The sequence below is a fragment of the Aplidium turbinatum genome, chromosome 3 (genome assembly GCF_918807975.1).
Source record: "Aplidium turbinatum chromosome 3, kaAplTurb1.1, whole genome shotgun sequence".
NCBI lineage: Eukaryota > Metazoa > Chordata > Ascidiacea > Aplousobranchia > Polyclinidae > Aplidium > Aplidium turbinatum.
Genome location: NC_137474.1, coordinates 27492434 through 27518961, shown reverse-complemented (window position 1 = coordinate 27518961; position 26528 = coordinate 27492434). Strand labels below are relative to the sequence as shown.

General features: G+C 39.4%; 1 protein-coding gene across 2 annotated transcripts; it reads left to right on the top strand.

The window, feature by feature from the left end:
* Nucleotides 1–911: 911 nt before the first annotated feature.
* Nucleotides 912–26221, top strand: LOC145766314 (serologically defined colon cancer antigen 8 homolog). 2 transcript variants are annotated; one of them, XM_082577995.1, is made up of 15 exons: nt 912–985; nt 1867–1952; nt 4963–5159; nt 7354–7399; nt 7718–7843; nt 12142–12221; nt 19974–20118; nt 20360–20506; nt 20767–20944; nt 21483–21556; nt 21660–21788; nt 21926–22058; nt 22270–22444; nt 22667–22868; nt 25773–26221. In XM_082577995.1, the coding sequence occupies exons 1-15, from the start codon at nt 970–972 to the stop codon at nt 25830–25832; spliced, it is 1794 nt and encodes a 597-aa protein (XP_082434121.1). In that variant the 5' UTR covers nt 912–969; the 3' UTR covers nt 25833–26221. The 2 variants fall into 2 exon arrangements, with proteins under 2 accessions (XP_082434121.1, XP_082434122.1); XM_082577996.1 differs by lacking the exon at nt 25773–26221 and adding an exon at nt 23478–23725 and having other exon boundaries at nt 943–985; nt 1368–1952.
* Nucleotides 26222–26528: the final 307 nt, after the last annotated feature.

The following is a 26528-nucleotide window of genomic DNA, read 5'->3' as shown; positions in this document are numbered from 1 at the left end:
TGCAATAAAGTCGGAACTACAGTGTAGTAACAGTCGAGATTGCAACTCGAGCATTCCTAGTTATCCTTAAGTAGTGAGTATTATATAATTATATGTGATGTGATTAAGCATTTAAATCAATATTGCTCAAACATTACACTAAGTTCTTTTCGTTTTTTCAGATTTAGAGAATTTTGAACGTAGATTTTAGGAATTTTACGTTTGTATTTGTGAGAACACTGTTGCACAAGCTTGTGATAAGAAAAGAAACTGTGGTGTATGAAAGCTTGTTTGATAAACTGCATTAAGAAAGCTTTGCCAGTTTAAATAGTTATGGTACCGGTAGCAAGTTACACAGACTATATTCCCTTCCATGTTTCAATATAAGACCTACTATTACAGTTTTGCCACCTTTTACTTTTGTTGGTTTTGTTGCCGTATTCTTTTTTATAATATCGTTTTAGAGTTTTAAAGCAGTTGTATTTTCAACTGTAAAGTTTTTACAAAAATCTTTGAACTCATTGTCAATCATTGTCATTGCCCAGGAGAAAAATGATGCAATATGGTGCAATAAATTTGCTTTATGATGTAGTAGATGAGTTTAACAAAAACGCTACTTTTATACATGGTGGTTCAGTTTATTTGCTTTGTTGGCAAAAATACAAAAATTATACGAAACACAAATAATTCGCACCACATGGATGGCATTGAACGACTAAAAGGTCATCAAAGTCAGACATTTAAACAAGCAACATCAAGAATTAGGTACAATAATTTAATACAGATAATGCATAATACTATAACACTACAGTGAAAACAAAACAAGGCCACAAATAACATAAAGACTATGATGGATGGATGGATGGATGGTCATTTATTTTGTTTGGATGCAAAACAAAAATATACTGTGTGCATTCAACGAGAGAGTGCAAAAGACCATAGCCCTATAAAGGCATGGGAGGTGGAAAATATCTGTAAAGAAATAAGCAAATGGCTTGTTTCAAAGGTAATTATTGTATATACAAATTTATTTTAAATCATTTATGGGTATTTAAGATTAAAAGCATTGTAACATGTATCTTTTATTTCTTTTAGTGTTTGATTCCATAGTATCACTCTAATGAAACATAAAATTTTCTTTTCAGATAGTCTATCTATCTATGATAAATCATTCTTTTTGTTTTGATGGGTGCAACAATGGAAAATTTGTTTGGTCTTAAACTTTTTTACCATGACTGTATGGGTTAGTGATAAAATTGACTAAATTTCAACCTTCTCAGAAAAATCTCTCATCAGCACATTACTTATAAATATCTAATGTAAACTTGACATATTGTAGCCAATTCTATCAGTTGCAATGTTTTTTCTGTTTTTTTCTTTGACTTCAGGAGGGTCCTGCCATGTCTAGCACTCATTATATCTAATCATCTTGACAACGTCTTGCCATAAATTTTATGCAACTTGAGACAAGAAACTAAGGTTGGAAAAATGGAATCCTTTGCTCACTTAAAACGAAATCATGCACAAGGCTACATTGCATATATATCTAATGTTTTTGTATTAGTTTCAAGGTTATGTGAATGTTGTATTGTTAGCATGCAATGTCTTGCTCTATCAATGTGATTTAACTACCACAATGCCTAGCGCTCATGGCCCAATCAATAATATGGATCTAAAATGATAGCACAAGTGTGACTGAGGATGCTTATCAATATAGGGCGGGTTGTTATTGATTTTTATATTTGCAGAAATTCTATAAAGTACAACTATCACTATATAAGGAGCAAGAGACGTTAAATCATATTGATAGATATATCTGATCAAGTTAACATACATTAACTGCAAGTAATTATTTCCATAATGCAATTATGATGAATAAACATCAAGATCGTGTTGTGGAGAAACTTGTACAACTTGTCACCCACCAGACTCACTACATTGATCAGCTGAAGAAAGAGAAAGATGGCTTATTGGTTAGTTTAATGTATTAATTAATACACGTAGGTTAACTACTTGTAATCTTTGTGACATTACAGTAGAATTCACCTAATAGTGACACTTGAAGAGATTTTCCAAAAAGTGTCACCGTGAAGAAATGTCACTAAGTGCCAAATTTACTATCTGATATTTTGCTGTAGAAAAACAGGACTTTGCAATACATACCACCATACCGAAATGCAGAGGTGGGCAGTAGATCGCTACTTTTTGGTAGAAGTAACGGTAGCATCACTACATTTTTCTTTGAATAGCAGTGCTACTTTATTTTTCAATATGACGGTAGCGGCCGTACTCCCGCTAGCTGATAATTTCCTATTTAAAGTGAAAAAATGACTTGTTTCTGGAGATTACCCCCAGTACCCCTGCAATTAATACTGTGACATCCACTGACAAGATGTACTTTTGCTCTTGCTGTTTTAATACAGTTATTCAAACGAAGTCAAACCAGTCCAGCAGACAACGATTTTCATATTGATTTCCCTGATGCAAACAAAATTTACCATCACATGAAGCCTCTTCAAATAAATACTTCTAACTAAAACTTTGTAAAGTCAAACACTTAGCATTATAAATTTTCCTGACGATGCCATAAACTTACAAACTGTGAAGAATCACTGCAAATCCGTCAGTTTTTTTGTTTTTGCATTTGATGGCATTTGATTCATTCATTGATTCAACATCTGCGGATGTAAAAATGATAGATTTGCTGTCTGAGTGGTTTTACTTATTGTTGCTTTACAATAGCTAAAGTTTTTTAGCGACAGAGCTCATTTTTAATTTTATATCAGGTTTAGGATGTTATCACATCATTACCTGACTTATTTTCACTGCGTTACACAAAAAAGAACACAATCAACGCCATTTTTAAAGTCTTTGTTTGACCCAACCTGGAATAAATCTCAGATCTACCTGAGCCAAAGGCAAAATCACTCGGCCACTCAGCTGGTTCAGTCCATCAGTGATGATGATTATGTGCCTGATCTGATACAGACGTTGGCGATCATGGTCTTCCAAATTTCTCTGTCATTTGACATCCGTATAAAATCAGTGATAAATAACGTAATTATGTGACGTGCAAATAATGAGATAGTTACCGTATACACGGAATCCTATTTTTGAATTCAGATCATTGAAATAGTTTAAGATTCGAATCAATTGAACCTACTTTTCTAAATTGCTCATTCCTAGTCAAACACCATTGTGAACTGTGGAGCCCTTTTTTCAGACACAAATTCTTGAGCTTTCCCAGTGGCAGTGTCGATTTAAAAACATTTCTTCATTAAATGCAACTCCCCATTCCTTCCAGTGCTGCGGTGGAGAGACATTTCTCTGTTTGAAAAAAAATGCTGAAACTCAAGCGGAAGGACTCAGCAACTCTTTTTTCTAAATGCTTATGTGCTTTTGAAAGATGCAATGAATTTCACCTAGAACGTGTTTTCTATAACGATGTTAAAATGGCAGTGTAAACGAATGATATCATTTGTTTTCAGGCCAGGTCATTTTAACGTCATAATATAGTACTTTTTGTGTCTGTTTAAGACAAAAATAGTGGAAGCACGCGCTACTTTAGCCTAAGTAGCAGTAGAACACGTTTCTTTAGCCAGCATAGTGAGTAACGCGCTTCTTTTAAAGTAGTGGATGCCCATTGCCCACTTCTGCCGAAATGTCATAATAATAGCCAAATTCTACTGTATTTTGCACTATTTCACATGGCCACCTGGAGATGCGGCCTGATTTGTCACATTTTGCAGATTTTGATTACAGCTACTGCCAGTGCTTGACTGACATTTTTTTAGATGCTTTTACTTTTTGCGGTTTCCTAATGACTTAAAACTCTTTTGTTGCCTTGGGGAAGCAGTAGCAAATGAGAAAAAGTAAGTTGAAAAACGCTAAATCAGACTGTTATTGAAAAATTAACAGTCTGACTAATATCTTCGAAATCAAATTTTCTTTGTTTTTCAACATCTTAGGATGTTAAAACCTATTGTGTCATGTGAGGAATAGAATAAAGAAAGCGTAAAAATTTAATTTAAAAAAAAATTTATTTAAACGTTTGCCCAAAGTTAGAAAAACCTAGAAAGTTCTGCAAAATGTGACAAATCAGGCCATATCTTTAGGTGGCCATGATTTCACTTGTTTTTTCATAGCAATAATTTTATAGTCTGAAAATTAGTGTACAAGGTATAACTCACTTTTTCATGACAAGCTGACAAAACCTTTCTTCTTTGTTGTGTGACCTCTGGGGCTGACGTTCTATCCTTTTACCAGCCCAGATAGATTTACGAGGTTCCCAGACTATACTGGAAAGCTACCGTACTAAAGAGCAGCTAGTTTTTGGTTTCAGCATCCTAGACATGCAACCCTTCCACTCAAAAACTTTGCTTGGTACGTCTATAACAGATCAGAATTTGCCGAATGTACAGCACCAATTATTTTATCTCTGCTCCACCAAACTGCGCTCAAACCGGGAGCGAGATTTTCCATGTGAGCTACAGTGCTGAATAAAAGACCACAGCCAATGGCATCATCCTCTCCATAGATAAATCAAGCGGAAGGTCTGTATTTCCTGGATGATAAAACTAAAGACTGACTGCTCTTTTGTGCCTTTAAAGGGTAGTGTGGAGAACATCACTAATCTGTCTGGAATGGAAGATTTTCTACCCTAGATGCCCAAATGAAGAATGTATTGATATATTTTTGAGAAAAGGTATCACTTTGAAATATGTGATGTTAAAGCTTTATGCTTTACATTAATTCATCTCTGCCATTTCTACCCAACATTTGGTTTGGTTTTGAATTTTTACATTCATTTTGAAAATCAAACAAGATTAGTTTCTTAAGCTTACATTAATGACGTGCTGCAATTTGCATCTTTAAAGTTTGTCATTTCGTTTCTCTTTATTTTGAATTTTTGTGGTCATTCTATCATGCGATTATCAACACAGAAACAATTCTTTGGTTTAAAACTAAACATTTTGCTTTTAGGGAGAACTCCACGTTTTTAAGCAGCGATTGGTGGAAGTAGTTGATGAGAACCAATCAATGCATGATGACATGCAGGCCAAGGTGGTGTCGCGAACGCTTGATTGCTCCCACGCCATGATGGAAGGAATCATAAAACCCATTCAAGATTCCTTGTCCCCACCAGATCTACCTCCCCCTCCTAACCTGTCACAGTCAAAGTACTTAATAATTTACCGATGTAAATTTACATTGCTTGCACTTGATGAGTCAACACTTATACTGTTGCAAATTGGATGTAGAGCTAATTGCTAAAAATTTAGAGGACTTCTTATCTGCGTGTATGATATGATGTGGAAATAAAATAATGATATATCCGCTTGTGTCAGATAGTTTTATTCTCTATGCCTCTATGTCTCTATGCTATTTTAATTGCCAGCACGTCAACTGGGGATACCGCATCACCAGTCCTTCTGGTGCATGTTCTGTTCATCACCAGTTCATGTTCATCACCAGTCCTTCTGGCGATGGGGCACTGGAACAAACCCAGACATGGCCTTTGCTAGCATTGGCAACGACAATCAGCTTCAGGACAGACGTGTGCTACAGAAGTTCTCTCAGTCCCAACACCGACCTTCTCTCATTACCGCAATACCGCTCAAGATACCAATTCCGAGTGAATCAGTCAAGCGGTGGAACTTCCGTAAAGCCGACTGGAATCGCTTTATAGCCTCCTTACCAACAAGTTCACAAATGAGCTAGACCAAGTCACACTACTAACTCAGGATATTGAGGAGAGTTTCTTGGCAAAAAAGAAAGCCGGGGCTGTTTTTATCAACCTAACAGCAGCCTATGACAATGTTTGGCACCGTGGTCTAGTCTACAAGCTACTCTGCCTACTCCCTGACAGGCACATGGTCAAAATGATCATGGAACTCATCCATAACAGGAGTTTTATCCTTACCACCGAAAGCGGAAGACCAAGTAGACTGCGGCAACTCAAAAACGGTGTTCCACAGGGATCAGTCTTGGCTCCCCTCGACATGCGGATCAGTCTTCGCTCCTCTTGCCAAGACATGACGACCATATCTGGATACCTTCATCAATGGAAACTGAAGCTCAGCGAAAGTAAAACTGTGACGGCAGCCTTCCATCTCAACAACAGGGAGGCAAAACGTGACCTGAAAGTGACCGTTAACGGCAAAATTCTGCCGCCCTGCCCAGAACCAACATACCTTGGGGTTACACTTGACAGGTCACTCACATACTGTCACCATTTACAGTCACTACGCAAAAACCTGCTGAGCTCCGCCGAAAGGGAGCCATCATACACCTGGCTCGCCGGTCGAGGGATCTTAACCACTTGCTTCATGCAAAACTCAACGTCCCACCTCAGGAATCGCCCCAGCAACTAAAGTCAAGACACCCCTTTGTGCCAGCTACTGTTGAATTACTACATCCATTCAGCGATCATGCCATCAGCGCAGCACACTTCATGGAAGATACTTGGAATGCAGCGTGGTGCGCCACCGACACCAAACTACATGGTTTTATACCTCACCCGGTGGCGCGCCCCCCCTGGTATGGGCCTGCCTCGGCCGACTTGGGTCAAGCTCAACAGAATCCGAACCAGAGTCGGTCGCTTCCATTCCAACATGCACAAGTGGGGTCTGGCTCTCTCATCGGCCTGCGAATGCGGCGCGGAGGAACAAACTGCTGACCATGTCGTTCTCGAATGTCCCATTTACAAGGCACCAAATGGAACGCATGGTATAGCAACGCTGGACGAAGCTGCACTCACCTGGCTCTCCTCCACCACCACCTGCCCTGAAATTTGATCTAGTCTCAAACGAAAAAAGAAGAAGATAGTTTTATATGTTACTGGTATAATAAAGTGAACCCTCTAGCAAAGCTCTGAATCAATGTTTGTTCCACTCGTAAGGAATATAAAGGTAAAGGTCCCATACTCAGGTACTGAGCTTTCGAGAATGAGAAGATAGGGTTCTCATTATACTAAGCCTTCGGCACCAAGGAGTGTAGGGTGGCCAGTTCCTTTCTCTCGGCCGCCTTTACTTCAGCAACTACGCCCACCCAATTTATTACACCCTGGGTAGAGGTGAGCGGTGTTTTTCAACAACCAGCTGAAGCCAGGAGTCGAACCAGGTTCGCATAATTGGAAAGCCAACGCCTCATCCGTTGCGCCATCCCACCGCTTTATAGTGTGCTTGTTTAGTTTGTTTCTTCGCTGAGTTAATAAAGCATTGTGATTAGTATTTCTATTTCAACAATTTAGTATTAGTCTTGATAGTAATTTGCACCCAGCAGCCACTAACCTGGATTGGCAACTGGACCAACAGTTTCAACACAGATCGGTCACAAGGTGGGTTGAAAGTAATTGCAAACATTTGTCTTCAGATCAAAGCAACCGACGGGGAATTCCAGCATGTGGAAGCAAGAGTTGGTATGAATCTATACAGATCTTGGTTGTGTAATGAACATGAATTGTTTGTTTAATTATTTTAGAGTTGAATGAACTTTTTATTACCGGTATTGAAATTTGATAATCCCAAGGAAATCACAGATACGAAAGTTGTGAAATTAAGTAATAAGCCGTCTAGAGCTTAAAGTTAGTCCTGTAACATAAACACATCAAGTCTAAATCGACAATGCTACTCAATTATGTTTCTTTAAGCTTATTTGTGTAACCCGGTGGGATGTAGAACACACAGACTACTAGTTCGATAAGTGATCCAGTGTTTAAGCTGAATAATTATTTCAGCTTGAGCTGAAATCTTTTTATGAAAGCAAACAAGCTGGATTGGAGACTCAGATCAATGTCACAAAGCAGAACCTTCAGAAAGCGTTGGATGAGAACGAAGAGCTCAGGTCAAAGTTGCGTCAACAGGTAAGATTCGAATGTGACATTGATCTTTATAACTGTGTGGTGATCGGTGGTTAACATTCTGTTAATTTTGAAGTCTTTGCAAATATCATTCCTTGACTTGCCCGATTGGAAGAGCTCCACAATAGCTGTTCTTTTATTCAAATTTTCATTCATGGCCTATAAAATTTAGGCCTAAAAAATATAAAATCGAGAAATATTTAATTTATTAACATTGTAACGCTAAATATTGATGTTAAATACAGTTGTTTGAAATTGTAACGTTAATTATTGATGACCCTGTATTTCATGGCATCTAGTGGATGGTATAATTTACACACATTTCAACAAACAAAAACATGAAAAACATCCTGTCAATCTTGTTGACCGTGCCTGCGACAATGGTTCAAAGCCTTTACTACACATGTGTCATACTTCCGACTCGCGATGCAACATTTCGTCCCACAGGATCGTATTAAATTAAATTCCTTTTAATCTGCGTTACCAAGCTGCTAAGGAAACTTCGGAGGAGGCTTTTTCTTGCTTTGCATGTTTGTTTAGTTCGGTTTTAGTTCGAATATATTTTCTTTCGTTATTCTAAAAAGGTTGTGGTGGAAATCATAACCAAGGAATACAACTGGTATTTCTTAGGTTAGTTTCTGATTTGATAAATAATGAAAGTTTTTTTAAAATAAATTTTGCAATACGTATTGAACCATTCCAGTCTCGCCGCGAGTAGTCCCAATTTTTATATTTTAGCCTGAAGTGCAATTAAATTTGACAACCCTGGTCTACCAGTATGCGAATTGCGAAGCTACCAAAATGAGCATCCAAAACAGCTTTCTCGATTTGAGTGAAAAGATTCTCACAATCGTTTATGACAACAATATTCGTCTCATCTCGGCAGATGATTCAGGCATCGAAGCCAACATCACGATCAATACGGAAATGAAGAGCTGTAGAATAGGGTGGATCAAAAAAAACGAATTTTTAGGTTCAGCTTAGTGCATCTGCCAAAAGATGCAGTTGGGGCTATCTTTTACATTGGTACATAAAAAAACATTTTTTGACCCCGTTTGACCCCTATCCAAGAGCTCTCTAGTGACCGCCGAGGCAAAATTCCTTAAATTGACTATAATTTTTTTTCTAGTGGGTGCAGGCTAGTGGTTTTGGTGTCTATCCCCACTAAATCAAGTCTTGGGAAGTCATTTCTGCAGTTTAAAATCATCTATGGGCTAGCAAAATGACATCAGAGCCTTTATTCAGCAAAAATGCTTGAAAAAGTTGGAAATTTATTGTTTTTTCAAAAAAAAGGGTAAAGAAAAACAAATTCATAATGCTTCTAAAGGTACTGCTGTTAATACACTGAAGCAAACATATAAAAGCAAACAATTACGGTATGAAGTTAATTGCAAAAATGTTGCCTTTAATTTGTGCATCCAATTATCCACAGCATTACAGTAATGGACAAAATGCATGACAACGGGTTCAGGCGAAATCAGTATGTTAGTGTTTTGTTGAGGAGCTTATATCAAATCCTGCAGACATATCTTTCTTAAAAGGAATGATGACAGACAGGACAGCCACAATAGCCGGATTTGACTCTATTTTATTCGCACGAGTCAGAAAGAAAGAAAGTAGGATTCTTAGTGCAGAAAAACGACAAAAACACTCTAAAAAGGAAACGCAAAAACTGCTTCTACTGTAGCTCTTAAGATAAGGAATTTCTCTGGTCAGGTTGTTTACATCACATCGGTGAAATCGTTGTGTCATGCATTTTTGAAGATTTGAAGCTAGAGGCTTCAAAATAACCAGAAATGAGCATCTTCGTGAGACTCCACAATAACTGGGATTCTATTCCACAGTGGCCAACTGCTAAGTACACTGGATATCAACAGCTTTCCAGTAACAACACACGATCTCATTCAGAACCTCAAAGATGACGTTGTTCAACTTGCACAAAGCAAATACAAGTTCATTTGAGGCGACTATAAATAACTTATGAACTTGTGCATTGCGTATATCAGTCCTGGTCTACAAAATGTGAAATTCTACCGTTTTGGGGCCACACACAAGGCCAGATGGATGGCCAAATTGATTCATTCCTATTAATTGGTGCTACTGGAAAATCAAATAGCAAAGTTACCTAAGGGAACTATCACATCAGTTTCACAAGTGGCTAAATTGAAAGATCTCATGAATTTTATTTCACTCGTCTACTGTATATATTGGTTTCGGTGTAGTGTTGCTGTAGATGCTCCTTGGAACCGTTTGACTATGTACAAGAACATTCTCAGATATGGAGCAGTGCATAAGTTGATATCAGATGCTGCTGAACGTAGCTTCCAACGTCAATTTTGGTACCTCTCTGCTGAGATGGTACCACTGGACTGGCACTGTTCAGCTCTGAAGTTTAAGAAGAGGAAAACATCAGATGGCTGATGAACTCATACATGTAAAACCTACAGATCCTGTTTTTACACCAGCAGATCGGTTTGGCACTGCCTAGCTACAGACCACGTTTTCCATCAGAAATCAATCTGGAATCAAAACTGACAGATTTTATCACAAAAGACTCTCGGTTCTTTTTCTCTGTTTTAGAGATAAATGATGATTTTTTTCCTTTATCAGTATAAAAATGGTCTCAAAAAATGGAATCAGAGTCGTACCAGAAAACTGTTTACAATGTGGCTGAACATGGAGTTAAACTGAGCACCAATTACCTAATACCTACATTGTGCCAGAAACGAGGAACACTATCAAAACACTTTACAAATAGTGGAAGCTAACAGAAAAGACGCACCTAATTTAAGAAAGAGAAGAAACTAATATCCTCTTGCACAGATTAGACTAGTCGATTACATTGCCTTCTGTGACAAAATGTGTTAGTAAAAGTTTACAGTTACTGTATACATACAGATTCAATACGAGGCTTTCATGTAGCAAACTTATTAGCCTATTGGTAACTTTCTATGTGTATTTGATCTATTTCCAGTGCGAAATTAGAATCTTAGACCACTTCCGCTCACTGGAGTTGTATTTTTAGCTATTCCAACGCGTAAAAAATGTGAATTCACAGACAACTCGTATAGACAAGCATATTCTTTTAATTCCCTGTACGATAGATAGTCGAACAGGCAAAAGTTTTATGCATATTATTTTGTTGAAACATACAAATTCTGTTGAGAAGCGTGAAAATACCGGTAATTCAATATTTACTTAATGGCAAACCTGAAAATTTGAATGGGATGGTGGCCCACATAAACGTGCCCCAATTCTACTGATTTTTGGACCAGCAAAGATTCTTGGCTAGTGGAACAATTTCACAAATCTACAAGTCAATAAGTGCAAAAAAAAGTAAAAAACAACCTTGGGGGTTGTGTGCACACTATTCAGGATGTGTTCAATGGGATGCTTATTCAGAAGCCAAATGCAAGTTTTGCCTCTATTAAACATCATACAAACTCAATTAAGTTAAGTGTGATCAGATATTTACAAACATTGAAATAAACAATATCTAAAGCTGTAATAAATGCAATAGTTAAGTTTACACTATCAAATAAATATAAATGCGGCATGCAGCTGCACTATCGTATGCTTCTGTAGTCTATTGGACCTCATATCACCTCACCACCTCATTGGACTAGAGGCCAGTTTGCACACAAATGGTCACACCCTAGTGTGTTTTACCTAGGTTACACTTTTTTTAGTATTTCATCCATAAAACTGCCCAAAATATCTAAAAATGCCATTTTTTTCCCATAAAATGCCTTTTTAGAGCAAAAATGTCATTATGCAATTTTGGCTGCCCGTGCATCATTTTAGACTGCAGAAGTGACTTCCTAAGACTTGATTTAGTGGGGTTAGACACCAAAATCATTAGCCTACACCCACTAGAAAAGGTATTATGGCTAATTTAAGGAATTTTGGCTCAGCGGCCACTAGAGCGCTCTTGGATAGGGGTCAAACGGGGTCAAAAAATGTTTTTTCAAGTACTAATGTAAAAGATAGCCCAAACTGCATCTTTTGGCAAATGCACTAAGCTGAACTCAAAAATTCGATTTTTTTGATCCACCCTACTGTAGAAGCTCCAACGAGTGAATGGTTTGAACTTGCAACGAAAATTTTTATAAGTTCTAACTATTGATTGATTCTTTGGAAGAACCTTATTAGCTGTTTAGCTTTGATAAAAGATTATGTTCTTTCTTTCCAACTAAACGTGTCTGGTTGCCTCTCTCATGGCCGGTTGTGGTAAGCGAGGTGATATTAATTATATCGTGACGATGTAAATTGTAAAAGCTTCCTCAAGGTTTTTTTTTCAGAACCCCCCTCCACTAGGAGGCTCCTTGAAGGGTGATCTTCCCCCATCCAACAACATTAGGGTCATTGAAAGACTGACCAGGTTCGGTTGATATTTTGTAAATATTGTTTGAATAAGAAAATGTACTTTTTTGTCGTAACCCGGTGGTTGAAGATTTAGATGTAAATGGACGGGAAGGCAAGGAAGCCAAGCTTCGTGTCCACCTTCAGGCATGCCTTTAAGTGTCCTGCCACAGACACAGCTGCATGTTCTTGAGCGGTGTCAAACCGGCGCCCTTTCGATTGCCGTTCCAGGGCTCTGACCACTTGGCTATGCAGTTGACAGAAAGTGTACTGATGAAGTCGCATATGAGTGGTGAAAGCTCAGAACAAAATTTAATTCCTTTAGCATGCTGCTTTTGGTTATTATTACGTCTGCTATTGTGCGAAAAAAAAGAGAATTTGCAACAAAAAACAAAATTCCTGCCAAAAATGCTGCTAGGAATACAGGTAATGTATAGTACTAGCCTTTTTTGTCTATTTTTGAATGTAAATCTTTATATTTCGCATTCCTACTTAGGATTGGAAAGGGCGTGTGTGGCGTGTGTTATGACCACACAAGCTGTGAGCGAAAGATATAACTTCTCCCTGCCAAGTTAATGTCACCAAGTGAGGGCTAAGGATAAGGAGGCGTTGAGCTAAATGTGAAGAGTGAGTTATCAAACCAAGTGAGAGTATCTCCAAGAATCATCAACGTGATTCCGGTCTTCGACCAAGAGATTTTCTTCGTGTTTTTGGTGTATTGTCCACAAGGTGGCAGAAGTGATGCCGAGAAAACTGCTTTCTATGATAAATTGAATGCTAAAGTATTGGCCAAACATAGGAAGTGCGTCATTATGGGTGACATTAATGGCCAATTGGCCATGTTGGAAGATTAACCAATGGATTGACTGGTGTTCATGGTGGTTATGGATGGGATGAAAGAAATCGTGATGGAGAAAGATTGCTTGACTTTGCTGACAGCATTGGTACGGCTGTAGGAAACACATTTTTTAAGAAGAATTGATCTCCTACAAGTCGAGCGCACACACCACAGTGGTTGACCATGTGCTTGTGGAAACAAAGGATCTGAGATGTGATAGTAATATCTGGTGAAGAAAGTTTCACACAGCACATACTGACTACTGTTGATTATGCATATGAATTGGAAGAAAGTCAAAATTGGATGGATAGAGAATCAAGTGAGTAGAAAGATTAAACTGTGAAGGCTAAAAGAAGAAACGAAAACAGAAAAGGTGGAAGAAGAATTAGCTAAAGCAACTTGTTGAGAATTGGAATGAATGGAGTCAAGCTATAATGGGTACTGCGCTGAAAATCTGTGGTATAACAAACAAACATCCAAAGAGAAAATCATACCGAAATACGACCTGCAAGTCAAAATTCCTGTTTAACCTGACAGCATTCTAGAGCCGAATTTTTGTTGCAATAGTTTTAAAAGATATATAAATAAGAAACGTATTTTTCTGTCTTGTTTCTAAGGTGTCATAAAACAATACACTACACAAGTCGTCAACCTTATATTTATTGTTTGTAATAACACAAGCAAAGAAATTGTATGGCAAGGTACACAGCAATTAATTTTTTTTGTTGTTGATCCAAGTGTTGAATTCAGGTGTAGAACTTAACCATTTCACTTATACTTGTTTATTCCTTTCTTGTTTTTGTTCTCCAACAATAACTTCAATCAAGTATTCATAATTTTTTAGTGATCTTTTGTAGTTCTTGAGCGTAAAAACAACTTCTAGTTCTTCGTTGTTGTGGTCTTTTAATTTGAAAAAGTAGGGTTTCCAATCAAAATTTAGAAACAGTAAACAATTTTCTGTGAAATTTGGTATGTAATCTTTTTCAAATAGTTGCTTCCTTTACCTGATGCGAACTTTGTCACCAACTTGAAGTTCGAGATCTTTCAGGGGTCGTTGCTTCTCATACAAAGTTTACTAAACTTCTTTCTGATTTCCCTTATTGACTGAGGCAGGAGTGTGTTTGATTGAGCGATGATAACTAGGATTGTAGCTCCACAATAAATCATTTAAGACCTCAACAAATTTGGTTAAAGTGTTTGTGTTTGCGGTGTAGCGGTCAGGTTTCATAGCGAGTAAATATTTTTCGTTGATTAGATCACCAATGATTTCATTTGTTTATGCTTCCCTTGCTTTACTTTTAGGAAAATAGCTTTAGTCAAGTATCCATTATTATCATTCTATTGTGTTATTAAAAAATTAATCAATGCTTTTTGTCATCAAACAATTATTTTTGCATCAAAACTTGCATTTTTTTTTCAAAACTAGAAATAAAACCAAACCATTTCAGATATTTAGTAACATTTTATTACAAACTAGTAAAAAATTGCTAAAACGAGTAATGAAAATTTTTTATTAGGAGGCAAAGTTTTCAGAATTTTTGTAATGTTTTCTTGAAGTTTTATAGCTGTACAATTTGAATTAAATATTAACTTTTCCTCTTTTTTATTATAACGATGATTTTTGTGCATTATGTACTCGTCCTGGGTATGACGTTAAACTGCATCCTCAATATCAGGAGGAGAGGTAGCACCTTACTCCAGGTCTGGGCCCGTTGGCACCGGAACACGTCCCGCTGGTAGTTCTGGACCTCACTTCTGACATTGATGCCCGTGCCAGGCAGGTTGGCGGCGTAGGCGGATGATAGCTACATGCTACAACGGCTACAATGGCAACATCTTTCAAGAAGGAAAACTTAAGTCAAACCCGGGTTGGCCGAACTCGTTAGTTGTCGTGCAGAGGCATCCGGTCATCAAGACCACTCCGGTCTTTAAATGGAGGTTGGGGGTAAGCAAGGGCATGCTCCCTGTAGAAAAACATGCACCAAAAAATCCTAATGATGAGTGTCAAAAATAGAATGGCCCCCAGTCCCCGGCAGCCCTTAAATGGGCAGGGGGTGCGAAGAATCTCCGGGTTGTCTGACGTTTCTGTTAAAAATTCAGGGATACGACTGGGAAGTCTAAATGTTGGAAGTTTGCGTTGTAGAGGTACTGAGGTGAGTGAAGAGCTGAGAATGAGGAAGGTAGATGTTTGCTGTTTACAGGAAGTCCGATGGAGGAACAAAGGAGCCAGGTTTTTGGGTGTCAAAGGACGGAGATACAAGCTGTGGTGGTCGGGCAATGATATTGGGACCGGAGGAGTTGGGATTTTGGTAAAGGAAGAGCTATATGAAAATGTTGTTGAGGTTCGTAGACAGAGTGACAGAGTAATGGCGATAGTGATGGTGGTCGAGAATGTAGTGATGAGAATAATTTGTGCTTATGCACCACAAAGTGGAAGATCCGATGCAGAAAAAGAAAGGTTTTATGATGAAATGGCCTATGAATGGAGCACAAGAAGTGATCAGGAAATTGTATTGGGTCTTGGGGACTTTAATGGCCACGTTGGCCAACAAATTGATGGGTTTGAAGGTGTTCATGGAGGGTTTGGCGTGGGAGAAAGAAATCGCGATGGAAGGCGACTACTTGAGTTTTGTGATGAAAAGGACCTGTGTGTTGCAAATACCTGGTTTAAGAAAGAGGAAGGAAGAAACGTGACTTTCAGTGCAGGTGGAAATGAAACCGAAATTGACTTTGGGTTGGTATGCAGGAAAAACAGAAAACTGATCAAAGATGTGAAAGCGATACCATGCGAACTTCAGCATAGGTTGGTGGTTATCGATTTGGACAAGAAAGGTCTGAAGAAAACTGTAAATAAAAAAAGGGTGATCAAAAGAAAAGTTTGGAAGTTAGAAGATGCCGACACAAGAGAAAGGTTTAAAAAGAGAGTTGAAAGTCTTGTTCACAACGATGTGAATGATGTATGGGGATCCTTCAAGAATGGAGTTTTGCAAGCTTGCGATGAAGTTTGTGGGAAAACAAAAGGCAGGATGGATCGAGGAGATACGTGGTGGTGGAATGAAGATGTGAGGGAAGTGATTGGGGAGAAAAAAGTCGCATACAAGGCTTGGTGCAGAAATAGATCAGAAGAAACTAAGCTCAAGTACAAGCAATTGAAAAATCGGGCAAAGAGAATAGTTGCAAAAGCTATGAAGAAAGAAGCTGAGCAGGAATTGACCAAATTAAAAAACAGTCCTAACGAAGTATATAAGTTTATGAAGGTTATGAAGCGGGATGGGAAAGATGTAGATGGTGGACGATGTATTAAAGGAAGGGATGGAAAACTTGGTTTCAGTGAGAAAGATCGTGGAAGAATTTGGAAAGAACATATGGAGATGATAATGAACGAGGAAAACGATTGGGATCAAAATGTGGAAGCCGACGTGGTAGCAGGTCCATTAAAGAGAGTTACTCGAGAGGAGGTAACGCAAGCAATGAAGAAAATGAAATCGGGGAAGGCTCCTGGACTATCTGAAGTCACTGTGGAAATGATACGCGCAAGTGGAGAGACAGGACTGAAAGCAATGCAGGAAATCAGTCAACGTGTGTTAGATGGAAAAGGAATGCCAAATGAATGGAAGATGAGTGTGGTGATACCCATCTTCAAGGGAAAGGGTGATGTAATGGATTGTGGGTCATATAGGGGAATAAAACTGTTGGAGCATGCAATGAAGGTAGTGGAAAGGGTGTTGGAGAATAGAATAAGATCTGTGGTGAAGCTGGACGAGATGCAGTGTGGATTTATGCCTGGGAAGGGAACGACAGATGCTATTTTTATTTTGAGAAGGTTGCAAGAGGAATATCGAGACAAGGGTAAAAACTTGTACATGTGTTTCGTGGACATGGAAAAGGCGTTTGATAGAGTTCCAAGAAGAGTGATGGAATGGGCAATGAGAAAAAAAGTAATGCCAGAAGCTCTCGTGCAAGCCGTAATGGGTCTTTACGACGGTGCAAGGACGAGAGTTCGCGTTGGATCTGCCCTCTCAGACGAGTTTTCGGTGAAGGTTGGTGTACACCAGGGTTCTGTCCTCTCTCCTCTAATCTTTGCCATTGTGATTGATGTGATTACCGAATGTGTAAGAGAAGATTCATTAATGGAGATACTGTACGCCGATGATTTGGTTTTGTTGAGTGACACAATGGAAGATCTGAGAGGGAAATTTGAGAAGTGGAAGGAGTCGTTTGAATGTAAAGGTATGCGTGTGAACATCAAAAAGACAAAGGTCGTAATAAGCGGAACGGAAGGGGAAATCACAATGAGCAAAATTGACCCATGTGGCGTCTGCGGAAGAAGAGTGATGGCAAATTCTGTTACATGTACGAAATGCAAGAAATGGGTGCATGGAAGATGTGCAAAGATGAAGAGAGTGACATGCAGATCTGGAGATGGTTTTGAATGTGAAAGATGCAAGAAGATTGAGGAAGGAATGATTGGTCCTGTTGAAAAGCTGAATGACGAAGTTGAATCAGTAAATGCCTTTTGCTATCTAGGAGATAGATTGAATGCCAGTGGTGGTTGTGAAGCGGCAGTGACTGCAAGAGGAAGGTTTGGTTGGGTGAAATTCAGAGAGTGTCGAGAGTTGTTATGTGGTAGAAGATTTCCGTTGAAAATGAGAGGAAGAATTTATATTAGTTGTGTGAGATCTGCAATGCTGTACGGAAGTGAGACATGGTGCTTACGGGAAAACGAATTGGCGATTTTAAGAAGAACTGAGAGAGCGATGGTGAGAGCAATGTGTGGTGTAAAGCTGATGGACAAAAGGAATACCGAAGAACTTATGAGCTTGCTTGGGTTGAATGAGAGTGTTGATAAGTTGGCAAAAGCGAATGGAGTGAGGTGGTATGGGCATGTTTTGAGAAGGGATGAAGATGATGTTTTGAGAAGAGCGCTGGAGTTGCGAGTGGAGGGTCATAGAAAACAAGGAAGACCAAAGAAAACATGGAAAAAGCAAGTTGAGGAAGAAAGCAGCAAGGTGGGCTTGACAAGAGAGGACGCGCTAGACAGATCGATGTGGAGGCAGGGTGTGAAGACGATTGCGGCACTTGGAGGTGAATCCGGCCACCCTCGGTAACGGGGACATCACCGGATTAAAACTGGACTACTACTACTACTACATGTAATTTAAAAGTAAATTGTAACTTTTAAGATAATTTCTTGCATTACTAGTTGCAAACCTGTAAACAGATTGTAAAACTATTTCACACATGGAAGTGGAAGAGCGATATGCGAAATTGAAGGATGCCTTAAAATCTAAAGGCTTAAAGATAAATGTGAGCAAAACAAAAGCCTTCCATACTGGTGAAAAGACCGTCAATCCAGCTAAGGTTGATCCTTGCTCAGTATGCGGGAAAGGAGTTGGCAGCAACTCCATAATATGCAATGAATGGGTTCACAAAAGATTCACAAGAATTAGCCTGGTAAGAATAAAAGACTGAATGCAAACGTTGTCAAGGGCAGGTAAACGAAAGACATGAAGAGACAGTTACTCTAGATGGGGATAAACTGGAAGTGGTTGAAACGTTCTGCTACCTAGAAGATGTCCTGAGTATGGATGGAAGAATTCAAGACTCTATAATATCAAGCATAAGAGCTGATTGGAAAAAAATTCAAGAAAGTATCGAGGTTTCTGTGTGGAAGAATGCTTTCCCAGAAAATGAAGGCATTGTTTATAAAGCATGCACGAGTACAATGTGCTACGGAGTTGAAGGATGAGCCACGATGATTGAAGATTCAAACAGGTTGGAAACAACAGTAATGAGAATGCTTCGAATAATGTGTACAAAAAGCCTTGAAGGATCGAATTAGAAATAAAAGTATTCAAGAGATGACAGAAGTAGAAAGCATCAGTGAGTTTCTTAGAAGCCACCATTTGCGATGGTATGGGCAAGTGGAACGTATGTCTGATGACAAGGCGCCAGTGGTGGCAAAGAAGATGTCTGTCGAGGGAAAGAAAGTGGGAAGACCAAAAAAAGATAGGTAGAGTTGGTGAGAGACGACATCAGGGCAAGAAACCTGGACAGAATCAACCCTAACAACAGGGAAGCATGGAATAAAGGGCTGCAAAATCTGTCTGACCCCTGCTAGCGGGGATAACCGCCAGGTCTCATCTACTGAAGAAGGGACAAACAGATGATGATGATTCCTGCTTAGTCTAAAAGAATTTTTATGGATATGCCTGTCAATACAAGCAAGACCGCCTATCAAGTTATAGCTTTTAGACTAGGATAATTTGTTGCGTGGATGACTTGAAAGTTGAAATGTTGGCTTGTAGGCTACATATATTATGCATAAATTAAGGAAAACCACCCGAAAAGCAATTGGTATAAGCTAGACAAGATAAGAAACTGCACATTAACTATAAGCTCATCCTTTTTGGCTGTTGAGTGTAGAACTCGTGGACTTCCGAACTGTTACGGCCTAAAATCAAGTTATTTAAATAAATTGTTAGCAATAAATTGACTTTGCATTTGTGTGCTTTATAGCTTCCTCATAAGTTTGGAAAGCCTACAGCCTACATTTGTATGTTCAATATTTTGAAAGTTTTGTCGAAAAATAACCCATTTTTTTGGTCAATAGCATCTCTATTGTGTGAGAGGAAATTTAGAAAGAAATTAGTTTCCGAAATGAAGGAATAGTTACATGATAATGAGGAAATATATAAAAGATAAAATTGTGGAAGCTCTGAGTGCCGGTAACTTAGAAAGGGCGGAAAGTTTCGGAAGTTTTGTCCTCAAACCATCGGTAGCCAAGTGGACGTCTTGAAGAGGCGATCGACTGATGGTGGGCGCTCGGGGGCGACACGTTCACATTTCAACCCATCGCAACGACATATCTTTAAATTAAGTCCCGCAAAGTTTGAATTTTGTCGTAACATTGTTCTTGTCACACTTATACAGCGAACGAGATGACCTCATGAAGTCAGTGACGTCATTGCGTGCGTTATTAAGCCAAGCGCAGCACGTAGAGACTGAGTTACGTCAAGAGGTTCAAAAGAGTCTGGCAGCCCTTGAAGACATCCAGCTTGACAAAACGAAAGTGCTGGTAGGTTACTGCTGTGCTTCCAATATAGTTAGAAAAACTTTTAATTCTTTAACTCTTGTTGCAAAATTGACTGACCAGGTTATTTAAAATGCATTACATAACGCAACAACAAATAATAATTAACTCTTCAATTGGTGATCATGTCATGAAAGATCTTGTCTTTTACCTTGATATTTGTTTTCAGCTAATAATAGTAAAAAATAATAATAATTGTAAAGTCACTTTATTGATTTGTTTTCAGGTTGAGAAAGAGCAGTTGAATGATTCTTTGCAAAAAATCCGGAAAAAACTTGAATTTGAAATTGACAACGGCCACAAAAGGGCCCTAGATGCTGTCACCCGTCAGAGGGCGCTATGTACTGAAGAAATTAGTGATCTACAACGAAAGGTGACCATTTATTGACGTCATTGTTAATTAGTTACTGACCTAATGCTTGAAAACGATTTTAAAGTCAGGGAAATCAAATTTAAGATGCCGATTTGCCGATGGTATCGAATGGTTTGCTGGTGGTTTGGGTTAGAGGGGACTGTTGTCACCTGTAGCTTTATAACCCACTTCAATGCAATCACTGAGTATAAACTTTGAAATGACAGTTTATTTCATTATTTTCTGTATAATCATTAGTCATAATCACCATCTCTTCCCAGGTTGGTGAACTGATGGCTTCTTGCTCTCACTACGAGGAGAGCCTATCAAATTGCGCCAAAGAGAAGTCCGCATTTCTCATCCAGTTGGAGGAGTGCAGAGCGCAGCTCCTCCAGAGTGAACGAGATAACGCGACAATTAGGATGGAAGTCCAACATGAAGTCAAGTCCGCCCTCAAAGGTTCCCTTGTCCTCATAATTTTGCATATCTGTTATCTATATTTTGGATTTGGTTTTAAATTATTTGAAAAGAATAAAATTTTAGGTGTCAATTAAGCAGTTATGTTTGTTACAATTGTTACCCTTGATCTTACTCCATTTGCACCTGCCTTTCCAGCACATAGCCACCATTGCAACTTGTCCATTGCAACCAAATGTTTAGAAGCGTTATAGTTTTGAACAAATTTTACGTGACCGACTAACATGTCAGCATAAAAGAGCCACGGAATCCACACTGGAAGTTTTGATACTGTTGAGTTCAATTACGGTACTTTGAAGCTTCCTCAACACGCAAGGTCATTTTCCATGTTCAAATGTCCGTGTATGAAATCTGTTTTGGTCTTTATTTTTGGTTTTTGTTAATTAAAATCTCTAAAAAAGGATTATTTTTAATGAAATTATCGGCGAAACATCCCAGACTACGGTATTTGTTAACGTCATTCGCTTCTAATGACGCTGCGTGACGCACTTTCTATTTGTTTACATTTCACCGCTTGCAGGCTACAATGGCGCTGAGCTGGAACTGCGCGACGCTAAAGCCAAACTCGAGTCGGAACTCTTGAAAGCCAAACAGGTGAGTTTGTTGTTTTTTGTCTATGTCAGTACTAAGTTGTGTTGCTCACTTTAAGGAAGCAATCCTCATGCGAGTTACTCTCATCGTATCCTCTTTCTCCCAGGAGCGCTCAAGGTATGAACAAGAATCCATAGAGCTTTATCACCGCTTGGAGGCGTCAGAGAACCATGGCTTAAAAACGCAAGAACTCAACGTCGTATTGACGTCACAATTGAATGACGCCCTGGGAAAGGTATGGCTTTGCAAACACAAAGGGTTATGACATCATAATCGTATTGTTCGGTAGTTGAGTGATGGATCCAATACGCATGTTGTCCTAAGCTTACCTTACACCGTTGCCGCCTCTGCATTGTGGCCATCTTTACTCAGATGGAACGGATCAAACAAGAATATTTTCAACTGAAGAAGTATACCAAGAAGGAGATGGAACGTGTCAAGATGACGTCCTCAGATAATGTGGAGCATCTTACCAAAGCAATGGAGCAGGGAGAGGTTGAATACGGTTGGTAAGGTTGGCTGTGGTAATCAATCATCCATGTATCGCGCCTACTTCTCAATTTGTATTGGCTTGTTCATCCATGACTATGTTTCATATTCTGTGGGCAATTTTACCACCTTTCACATCCGTCATCATTGCTTAACCTCCTTATTCCGACCGCCATGTGCTGGACGCAACAAGCAATCGTCACTTACCATAGTATTCCTGTTCGCAGAACAGAGACTTTCCGATGTGGAGGGAATCTGTGGGAAACAGCACGAGATTATTAAAAAGCTTAGGGATGAGTGCAGCGCCCTGGAAGACGCCCTTACCCATCTTGGGGGGAAGCACCGAGTGGAAGTGGGTGAACTAACCCAAAAAATGGAGCATATGAAAGTCCGCTTGACACGGTGAGTGTAGAGGGTTTGATTGGTAAAACAAGTACTAACACCGCTTGAAGACGCTGTTTACTTCGAAGACTCTATTTAAACAGCGCATTTTCAACGCAGTTTAGTCAGTCTATTATAGTTAGTGTATTATATGTCTTTCGACGTCGTTGAATCAATGTAAAAGACGATTGATTTGCTGTCTGGTTATAAGAGGGTTAACCTTGTCTATTGATTTCAACGCAGCCTCACGTCAAAAAACAAGGACCTGTCGAAGCAGTGCGTTCAGCATGGCGTCACGCATCGTCAGATGCAGAAGAGGTTGCTCGCGGTCAACAACAGAGCCAGCGCTTCCACTTCCCAAATTCTACAATTGCTGGACCGGCAAGAACAGGCTGCGAAAGAAAAGAAAGTTCTAAATGACGAAGTTGAATTCCTCCAAGCACAGGTGGGCGACTTTGGAGGATTGTGCAGTTGATCTTGTGCATCACGTTTGCATGGTTTCATTGAATCTTTGAAGTTGGCTCCAGGGTGACAGCGGGTGATTTTTTTTTGTCGTATTCAGGCTTGTGCCCGGTGGTTGAAGATTAAGCGAATTGGAAGGCAAGGAAGCCAATCTTCGTGTGCAACTTCAGGCATGCCTTTAAATGTCTTGCCAAATACACAACCAGTGTCCTTTGAGTGCCATGCCAGGGCTCTCACCACTCGGCTCCGCAGCCGACAGCGATCGATCATACAGCACCTGACACAATGGTGTATTGCAAAATTGGCTGATTATAACACACGCCCGCATGCGAAATTTTGTTTTAGGATGTTGGGCGCTCCACTGCGATGCGATCATTTTTCATTCCCATTTTAACTTTATGCGTATTTTCCTCTTTAACTTTCCATCTTCTGATTATGATGTCACTGTAACCGATTCGAAACCCACGTGGCTCTCTTGCCACACCAAACATTGGTTAGTAATCAATTAACTTACTATCATACAACGCCTGGTGGCAGTAGAGGTTAAGGAACTGGTTCTGCTTTGCGGAACTTGAAATATTTGTTTTTTTAGATATTAGACTAAAAAAGCAATTCCAAGAGAACGACTTGATGACGGTTTGTGGCCGTCAAAGCTGTGGATGCCTGTCCACAAGGCGCTCAATCTTTACCAATGCGAGAACATTACTCTTCTTCGACAGTGCAGCTTCTAATCTTGAAGAGTGCTTTAGTGCTTGGACTTCGCGAAAAAGTTGTTCCTTAACAACGGATTACTACATTTTAATTCGACCTTTTTGTTCGCAATGTAAGATGATGTGGCAATTATCGCCTGTTTGTTCATTTAGCGCGACAGGAAGGTAACAATATGTGACATGCTTAGCTTGCTTCAGTTATTGTGAGCAGATATGGGCAAGATCACCAGTTTTGGTGATCTTGAAGATCAAGATCACTTTTTTATTTGAAAAAAATGAAGTTTTTGATCTATGAGGTTGCATAACCAGCAAATGTTTCTCGCAAGCAACCCGGTTAAAGAAAGTTGGTAGGCTATAGCTAATTTTGCTTTAGTGCTCGAACGCTGGCGTAACAATTGTAGTAGCCTAAGTGATATGTTGCTATTATTAGGCTATCAATCGTTGTCGTAATTAGATTAGGATCGCAAAGTCACACCCAAGGCCGACGGCTATTTTTACCGCCTCGTTTGTGGCCAGGGCCTCCGAGAAAAATCAGGACTGGACGGGGAAACTATACGAAAAATTGGCCTCAACAAAACAATTTTCAGCAAAACTAACAGCAAAGAATTTGTGTCATGGGTTGCATCACATGTCTTAGCTGAACTTGGCATAAGATGGCGAAAGCGAATGAGGTGGTATGGACATGTTTTAAGAAGGGATAAAGATGATGTTTTGAGAAGAGCGCTGGAGTTACAAGTAGAGGGTCAATGGGTCATAGAAAACAAGGAAGACCCAAGAAAACGTGGAAAGGGCAAGTTGAGGAGGAAAGCAGCAAGGTGGGCTTGACAAGAGAGAGCGTGTTTGACAGATCGATGTGGAGGCAGGGTGTGAACTTGAAGGCGATTCCGGCACTTGGTGAATCCGGCCACCCTCGGTAACGGGGACATCACCGGATTAAAACTGGACTAGCCTACTACACTTGCAGCAAAATTTCCATTGTTGCTCATTATTTTGTCTAGAAAAAAATAGAATAGAGTCGTATAGTGTGCACATCTCATATGCAGTGCCTTTAGCACTTCAACCAGCGTTTAAAAATGTTGCCACCCCACATGCATGTAGGCAATGAACAAAACATAGCTCAACAAAGCATCCATTCCAGACCTTTTGCTATGCAAAGTTACGGATCACCGCATCAAATAATAAAGATTTTGAAACGTCTGATTTGATGCACAACATGCATTGCACAGGCTGTACCAAATTTTGGTGACTATCAGATTTCTTACGAACTTTGCCAAAAGTTGTGATTGTTTGTACATTACAACCGTATCAAAATGCGACAATTTTTTTTGTTATGGTCTTACGCTTCCTAAACCTCGTTTCCATGACGACGCGGCTAAAATCGAAAAAAAAAACGTCATAACTCCTCATTCCTCAACCACCTGAGCTAGATCACAATCTTTTTTTCAAAAGATGCAGAATATCCAAGTTCCTATATGTTGTCAAAACATTATAGGCTATATGTCTAACTTTTCAAGTAAAATCAAAAATTGCAAATTTTACCTATTTTTGCAACACCTGTAACAAAACAAAAACTATAGATCTGGTAGAGAGGTTCCTTTTTTTAAACCATAGCAGAAAATTCCTAACAACAGCAGCCTAATCTAAAATAGGCCTAGCCTATGCGGATAGGATGGCGCAGCAGGTAAGGCGCTCGCTTTCCAATCATGCAATCCTGGTTCGACTCCCGGCTTAAGCTGGTTGTTGAAAAACACCGCTCACCCCTACCCAGGGTGTAGGCTAATAAATTGGATGGGCGTAGTTGCTGAAGGAAAGGCGGCCGAGAGAAAGGAACTGGCCACCCCACTCTCGTTAGTGCCAAAGGCTTAGTAGGCTATAGGCCTAATGAGAACCTTATCTTAACCCCCGATGCTTGGATCAAGTATGGGACTCATTCAGGGCCGGATTAGGGGTTTATGGGGCCCTGGGCTTAGCTGAAGATGGGGGCCCTTATCAAGTGACATTTATCGATCAATGACTCTATAAAAGCATTTCTCATCAGCTGGGAGTTCCGCCTCCAAACCCCGAGTTGCTGTAGCGCACCCAGTATGGAGCTAAGGGGGCTCAAGCCCCCCCCCCCCCAAACCCGACACTAAAATCAAAGTTTTTGTATTCTCCTCATTTATACATTTTGCTTACAGGTGTTACGGCCAATCTCTGTACAAATCAAACGTCATATAAAAACCGTTCAAGTCTACTGAATATTACGTCATGGAAATTCCTAAAACATGAGCCAAAATTGCACCAGCGTTAATAAGACTTGTGTCAGACCTGTTTAAATCTGTTTGGACCTGTTTGGGCCTGTTTAAACATGAATGCATTGGTTCACTAGCTCGAACACCTGTTGAATGACTTCATAATTGTCTTTCATTTATTGCGTCACAGTTACTTTCTACGTGAATTTGAGATATTGATATCTATTCTGGTCATTCGTAAAATGATTGTTTGAAAGTTGGCCGCACATTTAACTGTTGGCTTAGTGCTTGCTAGCTGGACAAAAGTTCCGTCTTTTATCCAATTAATCTGTATTGTAGTGACAGTTTTTTTAGAGGTGTAGGCGTTACACCTATTTTCGATAGCCTCGGGCTAATTTTACTGGAATACACTGTTTGAATAGACGTTTCGAAAGTGTGTTTATTTTTGGGTCATTGCATGCAGACGAACGGATTTGGGAATCTTACGTTACAATTTTCCCACGAAGAGATTATGGTTTACCGCTGTGACCATAAAAAAATAAAAGACGATTTTGTTAGCTGGTAGGCCAAGAAGCACTTGAAGGCATAAAAAATAAAAGACGAAGTTAGTTAGTTGGTAGGCCAAGAAGCACTTAGAAGCAAAGAAATAATAAAAGAAGATCTTATTGGTTGGTAGTCTAAAGAAGCAAAGAAAATTAAAAA